This window comes from Lepisma saccharinum, chromosome 1, assembly GCF_977018435.1.
Source record: "Lepisma saccharinum chromosome 1, izLepSacc3.1, whole genome shotgun sequence".
NCBI classification, from domain to species: Eukaryota; Metazoa; Arthropoda; class Insecta; order Zygentoma; family Lepismatidae; genus Lepisma; species Lepisma saccharinum.
The window spans coordinates 208,588,343-208,601,502 of NC_139229.1; the positions used below are offsets into that span (position 1 = coordinate 208,588,343).

General features: G+C 36.1%; 1 protein-coding gene across 2 annotated transcripts in view; it reads right to left on the bottom strand.

Moving 5' to 3' along the window:
• Positions 1-13,160, bottom strand: part of LOC145978657 (uncharacterized) — a 56,937-nt gene that overhangs the window by 5,490 nt on the left and 38,287 nt on the right. For both annotated transcript variants that reach the window (XM_083111431.1, XM_083111422.1), the window contains exons 7-8: positions 6,111-6,179; positions 4,503-4,745 (exon numbers count right to left, since the gene is read on the bottom strand). In XM_083111431.1, coding sequence (XP_082967557.1) covers positions 4,503-4,745; positions 6,111-6,179 — 312 coding nt within the window. The remainder of the gene's footprint in view (positions 1-4,502; positions 4,746-6,110; positions 6,180-13,160) is intronic.

Genomic DNA, 13,160 nt, shown 5'->3' on the forward strand with positions numbered 1-13,160 from the left:
GATGGTGCACCACCACATTTCGAACAAAATGTTCGTCACTTCCTCAATAGCTTGTTCCACAATCGGTGTATTGGTAGGGGTGGGCCTGTGACGTGGCCAGTAAGATCGCCGGACATCACTCCCCTAGACTTCTTTCTATGGGGAGAGATGAAACGCCTCGTATACCAAACACCTGTAGTATCAGCCAAGGATTTTGTTGCACACATAAATATCGCCGCAGCGATGACAGCAGACACCGCAGGGTTGTTTGCTCGCACTAGACAATCGTTGATTCGGCGTTGTCATCTCTGTGTGGAAGTTAATGGCAGACAGTTTGAAAATCGTCTGTGATGTGGTTCCCTCGGCACCTCCTCTCTGCACACAGTGAACATGTCGACACATATACAACCTAGCGCAGCACCACCACCATCTTTGATTTTCTACGTAATGGTGATGTCCACTATGGATATTCGCGTTCTTCTAGGTTGTCAGTCTCCACATATCACTTTCCGCAGATAACACATCTCGCTAAACCCTTCCCTAACCACATGACTTAAACAGACCCATTCGCTTCCTTTGGGGAATCCCTTGCACATCAACTTCACACTAGGGATGGCCAAATCCGGAATCCGGATAGTAAAAATGGAGAATCCGGATTTCGGAGGGAATCTGGATTTCAGAGGGAATCCTGATTTTGGAGGAAATCTGGATTTCGGAGGACACTTGTGATCAGTGTTGTTGCAGGAATATTGTACAAAGTTCTTTGTTTCGGATAAAAAGGATACCAACATTGCTCGATGGCTCCTTATCTGTCGTAGCAGTTGCACAAGAGCGATATTTTGATAGATTGGACAAGTTTGCGCTTCAAGCACTTTCTGACACTGAAAGAATATAATCATTTGCATCTGCTTTCGACCAAACTTTTCTTGCTCTTATGTATGTGTGGCATGGGGAAAAAGGTGCGAAGGGGGGTTTCAGCACCACTTAATTTTCCTCCGCATCTGCCATGTTACGTTATGTATGACTTACTAAAACTTTGTCGTCACATTGGAGTAACATCGCTGTCATTGTAGACAACAAACATTGATCGTAATCTGAAAGAGAACTCGCATATGATTTCCTCTATTAAGCCTCTATTAAGGGGGAGGGGGAGTCCCTAAAATTATTATTGGCTGTTGTCTTTCTTCCACCATTACTATTTTTTTTGTTATAAATTTCTTTTTCTTTTTTAAGACACAGTATATGGTCATTGGACTGCATAAACAAGCTTTGTTAGTTTCAAATTACAAAACATGCACTTGTAGTGACCAAAACAAACAAAAAACTGAAACAAGTGACTAGTAGTCTTTAGTTTCATTGGCATATTTTCATAAAAGCCTATTAAATGTTCATTGGTATTTGATGTAATGGTTAAAGAATGCATGTTTTCTTTATTTTCAACACCACACCCCCAAAATTTCATTCCAAGCCCTCTCAGCAAACCTACATGATTAATACAGGCGCCGCAGTTGCTCTTGTATCTTACGTACAAAAAAAATATTCAAATTACATCTGATTGTTACTGAACAGATCTCACATAATAACTTTTTTGTTAACCTGTACCAATTATTTTATGGTCAAAAATGAAAACATAAAGTAGTGCAATCATTTCATAAAAGAAGGGAAATCTACTATATTACTAAGCACAGTCGGCTTCATTCATGCGCGGCACCAGAAAATTTTGACCGGCTGGGCAGGAGCCAAATACTAATAAATTAGGGTTGACAGATATAAAGTTATTCCCTTGCCCTGCCCTGAATTCTTTTGTATTTCTTTCACCTTTTCTCATTGCTTTTGTACATCTTATTTTTCCCATCCACCATTTTTCTCTGCTTGTATTAACCCCACCCCCCCCCTCTCTCTGCATGCACAGGTAATCCGTTCACCAAATCTTCTGATTAAAATTTTCTCTATCCCCTCCAGTCTAGAAAAAAGTAGCGAAAATAGCAGATGTCGTCACCTGTTAAAAGCCTCTTGGCTATCATTCCTATCTTTCAATCACACTTTAAACTGTAGGTCCAGTCCCCATTAGCCTTACTGTGCATAAAGTGGACTTAAACCACCAACTCAATCAATCTATCTTTCCTGTGTGAATCTTGATATGGCCTCCCTACTTCTCTCATTTGTGTGTCCCTTCCCTGATGCCCTTCAATTGCTCAGTATGTACTTCGCTTTGTACAGTCATGGACACTTCTGGGTTGTAACGATTCCATTGAAAGTTAATGGAATTGTTATAGCCCAGAAGGGTCAGTGACTGTACAGGGGATATTTTATCTTATCCCTTTAAATTAAGAAGAAATTTATCATAGCCCATACTTTATTAGTTGAACGACATTTTACATTAATTTATTTGATTTATTTGTTGCATTTAACTTTGCTTTTCTTCCACTTTTGGCTAATCGTAAAGACGAGGATGAATTGTGATAAGATGAAGCAGAATTAGGGACAATGACAAACACTCATGGGCAGATCACAAAATCACAAAAAACCTCCATGTAGGATTGTGAATCCAGACACCATACTTTCGTTAGTCTGTTAAATGAAGTCCAGGGTGTACTACATGGAACACAGTCTGACATTGGGCTGGTAGATTAGAGTATATTGTTAAATTCATGAGACAATTATTGAAAATATGGATCAAAATCAGTTTTCCCTCCAAAATTCGGTTTCCCTCTGTAATCTGTTATCCTTCCAGAACCTGTTTTTGCCTCCGTAATTCTTCTTGCTCCGAAATCCAGATTCCCTCCAAAATCCGGATTTCAAATTTTCCGGAATCCCAATTCCGGATCTTTTTGGCCATCCCTACTTCCCACATCTGCCATGTGCATGTGTCTTTTTGAACAGAGCATGCTGCATTTCTTTGTGGAACGCCCTTCGATGCAGTCATATGGTTGGCCGTTGTGCCACTATTTCCTTGTATACATAATTTTTGAACCTTTTTCCACTTCAATAAATCTGAATGGGTGCAGTTTCCGGCATTTCGTCACATACATGAACTTCTGTGTTTATTTTCACTTATAGAATCACCTCCTAAGCGTTGGAAACAAACTTTAGAAACAACATAAATTCTATAAGTGAAAATAAACACAGACGTTCATGTGATGAAATGCCGAAAATGGCATATATATATATATATATACATATACAGGGGGAGTCACCTAAAATTACCACCGGAAATATTTCGTGAACAACAATAAATATTGAGAAACTGCTTTCGCAGATATACAGGTATGAGAGGGGCTCATGAAATTAGTGCACACAAGACGTTCAACTATGTAAGGAAGCATAAGGAAGCATGATTTTCAACACAAACTTAGTTTTTCTTTTAATGGAAACACTTTCTTATTTTCAGCTCATTTGAAAGTTCGGAAAAATCATTAAGAAGGGCGTTTGTTACATTGTAATACATCAAATAGTTCTCAAGTAATTGCAACGTGAAGTTGACACTTGAAACAAACATTCTCACAAGTTGAGTCATGTGTCGTAACATACATATCCCCCTTTTGATGCCATTTGTGTATCGTAACAAACATGTTACTCTTCTGCATACTATGCATTATGCTTAGGAAAGTTGTTACATTCCAACAACTGCGGGTTACAATCAAATGTGTAGTTTGTACATAAGTAAGCTTTGACAAATTATCTAAAAGGTTCTGATACATCTTTCTGAGTTAACAAATAATTGTTAATTAAAAAGTATATATTTTAAACATTCCGCCATCAGTTACATACATAAGTGTTAGTACATTAACGTCTTTCAATTTTTAATTGGTGTTCATTTATTTAGGTCATAATTTTTAGTACATTGGAACAATCAACTCTTGTCGTTTGGTCATGACAAATCTTTAAGTTTTCAACTTTTAAACTTTGCAGCTTATACATTTTTCCCTTCAAATTGATTCATCAAATTTATCAAATAAAGCAAGAGAGTAACAAAGTGCAATAATTAACAAGATGTTTGTGATAGTGTATGTACGTCAGAACTGTTGCTGAGAAAATACTATTTTTAGACTGAAAAGGCCGGGATGATTCTTATCTATGACAGGCAAGTGTACGAAAAATGAAGCACATGCGTGCAGGCTGTATGTGCAACGGCATTTGCGCTCGGCTCTGTCGACAGGCATAGTGAAGTGCACCTTCACGCTCAACTTCAGGTTACAATTACTCAAGAACTACTTGACGTATTACAATGTAACAAACACCCTTCTTAATGATTTTTCCGAACTTTCAAATGAGCTGAAAATAAAATGGAGTTTCCATTAAAAAGAAACTACGTTTATGTTGAAAATCATAGTTCCTTACGTAGTTGAACGTATTGTGTCCACTAATTTTATGAGCCTCTCTCTCTTCATACCTATATATCTGTGAAACCAGTTTTTCAATATTTATTGTTGTTCACGAAATATTTCCGGTGGTAATTTTAGATGACTCACCCAATATACATATATTATTAACAGTTTGTCTCAACAATTATGGTAACTTACATCATATTCTTCATAATTGCCATCATCATCATCGTCATCGTCGTCATCATCATCATCATCATCATCTGCTGCACCAGTAGCATCTTCCTCCTCCTCTTCATCATCATCGTCATCTTCTTCATCATCATCAAAGTCATCATCATCGTCGTCGTCATCATCATCATCCTCTTCTTCTTCATCATCATCGTCATCCTCATCATCTTCTTTATCATCATCATCATCGTCATCATCATCATCATCATCCTGTTTGGATAAAACAGAGAACAATAATCAGACTCAGTATTTGTATAATCACATTCTACACATTTTAAAATTAGAAATAGCATTCAATCTATCAAAGAATTTTAGAAGAGTTGAATAACCACCAAAAATTCTATAATAAACATGAAGAAAGAGCAGATGTAAGTAAAAAATATACTTCTATTGGTGAAAGAGGCCAGAATCTAAAACAATGATACAAGGAACATGTAAAAAGCATGTAAGCATTAAGTACACACGTACTGCAAAATCAATATGTACTTAGAAACATTTCCTTGCAAAAACAAAAATATGTATATATATTGACAAATAATTAGAAATTATGGGAAACTTGCTTCACAATACAAAAGGAGTATTGTAAAAAAAAAATCATACCAATGGGTAGCATTTCTTGACAACCAGTACATATTGGAAGATTGATTGATTTGGTGTTTTAAGTCTACTTTATGCACAGTAAGGCTAATCGGGACTGGACCTACAGTTTAAAGTGGGATCCGAACCACTATATGCCTCCACCGGGTATCAAACCCGGGACCCCTTGATTGCAAGTCGACAACGCTACCACTTCGCCATCGGGGAGGCTAAACATTGGAAGAATTCCACTAACCAGAATAATTGATTCAGGAAGTGAGGAGGAGGTGTAACACAGTAAGAAGAGTTATGTAGCAATGCACGATTGAATGTAAAATCAGCAAGCAGTGGTGTGCCCAGGATTTTCGAAATGGTAGGGGGGGGATTATACTTTTCTTTAGTAGTTAGTCCTCATTATGCCATATTTTTTGCCTTTGATGTTTCTCTAGGAATAATGTGCCAAAGGTGTAGGTTATGACCCCCATCAACCCACCCATGGGCATGCCACTGTCAGCAAGGCCATAAGCAGAGGACAACAAAACTTTCACACTACCAGCTGCATGTAAAAACTGATGTGAGTCAGGATTTTAAATTTTAACATATTTTTAACTTCCCTTACTTTTTTAACCTTACTTTTTTTTTCAACTCAGACTAGTGAAGTTCTTGAGCAGTATAACCATATTGATTGTTGACAAAAAATCAAACAAGGAGAGGAAAAAGTACTGTATGTAGATGCTTTCACTTGTATTAATCTTATTATAATAAAAGGCAGGAAATTAAAAAAAATCAATGTGTTGATTGATTAATTAATTTTGGGTTTCAAGTCCACTTTATGCACAGTAAGGCTAATCGGGACTGGACCTACAGTTTAAAGTGGGATCCGAACCACTTGTGCCTCCACTGGGTATCAAACCCGGAAGGTTGATTAGAAGGCGATGACGCTACCATTGAAAAATCAATGTAATATTTACATCTACATAATATTGAAAAATTTCTTACCTCATCTGACTCCTTTTTAACTCTATCAGATTCTTCTTTCTTAATTTTCTTGGAAGCATTTTCACCAGTCTGAAAGCATACAAGTGGATACAAATTAAAGAACCGTCATAAAGAAAATAACATAAATTCAATTTGGCCATGTTTATCTTTAACATATTTAATGAATTTAAAAAGTGTTTAATTTCCACATAACTAATATGCAATGGATCAAATATTACCCTTAAGATGACTAGGACTGCTTCTAGTGAAACATGTTTTGGGAGAAAATAAATAATACAGAAAGATAGCACATGAATAGATCAATTTATTCGATTACAAGTGGTAAAGGGGATGGAAGAGAAAATTATGGTTAGGAAACATTCCCAGGGGCAGAGCTGTATGCCACCAGGTCCGTCCTCAAGTTGCGGATAAGGAAAGGATCAGCAGATATGGTGGTTAGCTGGGAACAGCGACAGACAAGCAGCAGCAGGATTGGAGGAGGCAGTAGATGTAGAGCGGCAGCAGCATCTCAATAAATACTGCAAGGCTCCGGAGAAAATACTGTGATGTGGTGAGAAAGAGCCGCCACTAAATAAGCTCAACCTCTGCTGCCTTGCAAGGAGGGGATGGATCTCCAAAGGTGGGGTGGGCTCATAAGTCATAGTGAAGCCAGCTGCCTTATGGCAGTAAACCCTAAAGAAATCCTGGTCCTCCAAGAATGGAGGTTGGATGTGGGGCTGACGTAAAAAGCACCACATTGCGAGATCTCTAAGAAATGTAGCCGGACAGATCTACCAACGACGGACTAACATGCAAAATGGACTAGTTCAAGAGGGAAGGGAGTTGGAATGTACTATCTTTGTATAGGGAAGGGGCATTGAGGATAATGCTGGATCAAATAAATGTGTTACTGGCATTGCAAGAAGAACGTTCGATGGGGAAGGAGTTTTGGAAAAGAGAGAAGAAACTATCTTCTGTAGCTGTGATAAATGGTTGCATATGCTAGGAACTGGGTTCATAGTTCATAAATAACTAAAACATCTAGCGATAGGAATTAAAGCTATAAGTCCAAGATTATTGACATTAAGAGTTAAAGGAGAGTTCTTGCATTATAGTATAATCAATGCCCATACCCCACAGAAATAACTACAGATGCTGAAAAAAATGATCTCTATGATGCTTTAGAGAAAGTATATGAGGATAGCCCAAAAAAATATTCAAAAATACTGTAAATACAGTTGCATAATGCACACCCTATTTTTGATGGGGGAAAACAATAAACAATTATATCTCATATATAATGCACAGTGCAATTCAGGTTCAAAAAATGACTTTCTTAGTTGTAGCTCATAACTGTTGCTACGCCGATCAAGAGAAAATGACATCATACCTATTTAATGTTGCTATGTGGTCCAAGAGAAGAATATCATACACTCTCCTGTATACAATGAGTCTCAATACACACCACCTTCCCCCTCCTCCACTGTGCTTCCCAAAGCTTTCACTTCTGTCCCTTGTTTATCTTGTAGTAGAAGAATGTAAGATCAAAATTATGTTATGGATTTGTAGCACTCAGGAACTTACTTTGTATTCTCGCCAAATAAATAAATACTGCTGATGTGATGGGAGATGCATGCTCGAATGGTAACGCAGATAAGAACAGATATCTCAAATTAAGAAATATTTACAGATCAGAAATTAGAAAAGCTAAATGCACAGCAAATGATAAATTTATTAATAACTCCAATAATAAATGCAAAGCAGCTTGGAATGTCATTAAGGCAGAATTGGGCAGAGGGAAACCCAGAAGAAAAGAAAATGTTCCGATTACTCCAAGCGAATTTAATGATTTCTTTGTCAGGGTAGGTAACAAATTGGATACAAACCACAATTCTATGAATCAATTTGATTATGAATATAATAATCTCATGTCACAAGACATCGGTAACATTTTAACTGACTTCCGGTGGCATGAGACCCAACCTGCTGATATTTTAAAAGCAGCACAAAAACTAAATAATTCAAAATCGGAAGACATTTATGGAATGTCGAACTTTATTTTAAAAAGAATCATTGATATTCTACAGCACCCACTTTGCATTCTCATAAACTGGATGATGTATTGTGGGCACTTTCCCTCCTGCCTCAAGCTCTCGGTCGTCGTACCCGTGTATAAAAAGGGTGATAAATCGAGCCCCGACAATTACCGTCCTATATCACTTGTTCCCATTGTCTCCAAAATTATAGAACACTGTTTATATAATCAACTCGATAGCTATTTCACAAATAATAATTTATATACAAGTGCACAATATGGTTTCAGAGCCCATCTATCCACTGTGAAAGCGAATGAAACCATTGTTTCCACAGTGTTAGATGCATTTGAATCCAAACTTTCTGTAAGTGCAACACTTATCGATCTGAGTAAAGCCTTTGACTCTGTTTCCCATCAAATATTAATAAAAAAATTACACTTCTATGGCATCAAAGAAACTGAACTTGCTCTAATAAAATCCTACTTATCAAATAGACAACAAATGGTCACTGTAAACAACATAAAATCAGAATTCTTAAATATAAAAAATGGAGTTCCACAAGGATGTTCGGCCCATTGTTGTCCAATATTTATATAAATGACTTACCTAATATTATTCCTCATAAGACTGTTTTATATGCAGATGATACCACATTCCTTACAGTGGGCAGTGACAAATTTACAGTTGAGAAGCTTGATAAGGATATAGAGGAAAGATCCACTTTTTGGTTTGAAACAAATCAACTTACAATTAATGAAAATAAAACAGAGAAAATATTTTTTACATTAGGAAATAGCCATGAATGGACTTCTGTAAAACTTCTTGGTTTACACTTAGACTCCAAATTATCTTGGGAGTCGCAAACAAATCACCTATGTTCCAAACTTGCCAGGGTGGTATTTCTACTTAAAAAGCTTAGAACATGCATTAGCAAGAATTTGTTGCTGCAATCATATTATGCATATTTTCATAGCCTTCTGACTTATGGAATTCTCTTGTGGGGAAACACATCTGGTGCTGGGGATGTATTTATCTGGCAGAAAAAGCCTTACGAAGCATGGCAGGAGTCTTTGATCAGTCTGTTTCCTGTAAAAATCTCTTTAAAGAACTAAAAATAATGACTGTGCCAAGTTTATATATATTTACCTGTCTAGTGTATACAAAATAAAATGTACATAATTATAACGCAAGACACACTGTGCACAGACACAATACAAGATTCTGTTACAAGCTCGACACACCATCAATCAGATTAAGTAAAACACAAAATAGTTACAAGTATTTAGGAATTAAGTTATTCAACATGTTACCAGAAGATGCTCACAGTGTCTCTCTTAAAAAATTTAAAAGTGTACTTCAACCCTGGTTAAAAGAAAAGGTCTTCTACAATCTAGAAGAATTCGAAATCCATCCCAAAAATGATTTAATATTCTAGAATGTATTGTATTGTTTATTTCCTGTTTTATGAATTATTGTTATATATATTGCCACTGCCATATTTATATTATTTCATCGTCACTAATATTATAGTTGTCTTATGTCTATGTTCTCTTACTTTATATATGCATATACTCTCATATTAGTATCTATAACATATTGTAGTTCCATGTAATCCCTCTCTATATATATAATTATATATTTACATATATACAATAACAAATATGTAACCAAAAACTGACGACATCTATTGCATTGTACAATGTCTAACGATGAATAAATATATTGTATTATATTGTATTGAATTCTGCCAGAACAACGCCGCTTTTCTCGGTGTTACAAAATGTTCCGTTATAAAGTGAAAAATCATGGGATGTGGCCATTTCACTTTTATAGTGTTTTTTTAAAAAAATATCATTACTAAAGAAATTCATAGTTGGAAGTGGTCCGAAAAAAAACTGGCTCTTTCGAAAAAAAAAAAATGGAGTTTTTTCTGCGGCTTTTTTAACAAGTGTGTCTCAAATCAATGAAAATACAGGAGTTGGAAGAATTTTTCCTTTTCCATGGTTTTAGTTTATCTCCCTACTGTAAAATAGACACTCATTTCTAAATATAAAATTCAATTTACAATATGAAATTCGTAGCTACATATAAACAGTGTTTTCAAAAAAGCTGGCTGGCTTTTTTGAATGGGCTGTTCTTTCCTAGTGTTATCTTCATATTTCAGTAGGCTTATTAGATATATCTATGTAGTATAAACATATTCACATAACTGGAGTAGTTTTGTTTGTGTTTTTAATAGAACCTAATAGTATGATATGATTTTCAATGTTTGAATTTGTTATATTGAAACGTTAATGAAGCAAAAAAAGAAAATACTGCTCTACCTTTTGAAAATCTAGTATCAAATTTCTTTACACTAAATTTTGTGTTCAGTAAAATATATTTGTATTCTGGCTTTCCAGTACATCATGTATAACTTGGTTAAATGGCGGTTAAACCTGGTCACGGAACAACTAGTGATGTATTTTGGTCGCTTGTTGCAGTGCTTCTCAACCTTCGTCAAATCACAGCCAGTAAATGTATTTCTTACAAGTCGATCCCCTGAATCAAAAAAAATCCCTCACAAATACATTTCTGATCTTTAAAGTTTATATGGAAATTAATATGCACCCTTAATTAATATTAATACTGTATATCAACCATGGCATAATCATAGTTCAATTATGTATATATATAATTATATATAATTAGATTTAAATTACATCAACCCCCTGGGTGCAAAGGACCTTTTGCAGCCCGGTGGTTGAAAAGCACTGGCACTAAAACTGATGCAGAAGCAAATAAGACTGGCCACAAATGGCAAAAAAAATCTATTTAAGAAATCTGGACTGGACCTACAGTTTGAAATGAGATCTGAAGCACTCTGCCTCCACTGTAGATTGAACGTCAGATGCCTTCTTATTACAAGGCATCAGCATTACTTTATTCCACACCAGAGGCCCATTCATGATTATAAACGGAACCTTCTCTCAAAAAGCCGGCCTTTTACAACAACAGTACTTGCAATTTGATCTAAATTAAATCAATCTCTGATGAAGTAGCTAACAATCTTGTATAGAGAACATTCAGACCGAAGCAACACATGACAGTGGGGGGTGTCACATTGAAGTGACAAGCGCCCCTTCAGTCTAAGCAAGCATCCAACACGCATGCACAAACAAGACCAAGGTGACATGATGCACACCATTGAAGGAGCTTTCAGCCACAGATGACAAGCGACATAGTCTCCTTCAGTATAAAGCAAAACATTCACCGTGCATGCAAGAACAACAGACTGAAGTGGCACGATGCACAATTTGAGAAAACAGTATAGTTCGAGCAACATGCAAGTGACACGTTTAGCTCGTTGTCGCACTTTGGGTCAAAAGGTTGAATGGATTACTGAGGGTCTGCTTCCAAGTGACACATGTCACTTGTAGCTTCGGTCTGAAAGTTCACTGAGAAAACAGTAGAGGCCAAGTGACAAGCGACACTTGCAGCTTATGTTGCTTCGGTTCAAAAGGTTGCATTTACTTCTAAAGGTTGGTTTCGAAGAACCAAGTGTCACTTCTGTCTCACAGCTCTGTTAAACAGAATAACAGTTGGGGTGAAAAGTTCATAGGCTGACTCATAGATGGCGTTACTAGAATTAAATCCATGTGATTTTTACTTAGTACTAACCTTCAAAAGATACGTGTATAAATTTCACAGCTGCCGGATAATTAGTTCGTGAGATATAGCATTGTGAGTGAAGCAGCTTTTGTTATTGTGAAAAAATGGATAAAAAAGAATTTTGTGTATTAATAAAGCATTGCTTTTTGGCGAAAAAAAATACTATTGAAGCCAAGGCTTGGCTTGATAAACATTATTCGGACTCTGCAACAGGAAAATCAACCGTTGAGAAGTGGTTTGCTAAATTTAAACGAGGCGAAATGAGCATCGAAGACGATGCACGCAGTGGACGCCCCAAAGAGGCTGTTACCGACGAAAACATCAAAAAAGTCCACAAAATAATTTTAAATGATCGTAAAGTGAAGTTGATCGAGATAGCTGAGACTTTAAAAATATCAAAGGAACGTGTTGGACATATTGTGCATGAATATTTGAACATGCGAAAACGGCCCCATTTGAAGAAGAAAAAAGTGCTGTTTCATCAAGACAATGCACTGTGTCACAAATCAATGAAAACGATGGCAAAATTATATGAATTAGACTACGAATTGCTTCCCCATCCACCATATTCTCCAGATCTGGCCCCCAGTGACTTTTTCCAGTTTGCAGACCTTAAAAGAATGCTCGCTGGAAAGAAATTTAGCACTGATGAAGAGGTAATCGCCGAAACTGAGGCCTATTTTGAGGCTAAAGAGAAATCGTACTATAAAAATGGCATCGAAAAATTGTATGACCGCTATAATCGTTGTATCACCCTCAAAGGCAACTATATTGAATAATAAAATCGAATTTTGTCAAAAGAATATTTTTTACTATGTTAGCCTACGAACTTTTCAGCCCAACTGTTATATACATAAATTCACATAATACGTATGTATACTTCTGCATATGTGTTGTGAACAGTAAAGATTTTTAATTGTCCCGAAACATCAAATATTTTGATATTGACATTTGTTTCATATTTTATGACATCAACATTTAAATTGAGACACAAACATGTAAAACCTCGTTTTACGTCCATTTCATGGTCAGATGTGCTCATCAGGACTGCATGTTTAGTTTTAACCCTAGCTTACCCGTGCCGTACAAGACACTTACATACCGGGGGATGGCTCTCAAGCCCACATTTTTTTTATTACTAAACTTCTAAACTTATGTGCAGTTATTTATTAATTATAATAATTACAAAAATTACTATCTTTAATAAAAAATAATAACCAATTATTACATGAGTGTCTCACATATATTTTATCATTTACTAAAACTCACAAAATCCATAATAACTTTTATATTAATGCTTTTTTGTTTGTAGAGGTGCAGTTGTTTATTAAATATAATAACTACAAAAATTATCATCATTACCAACTAATTGTACACTGTCACT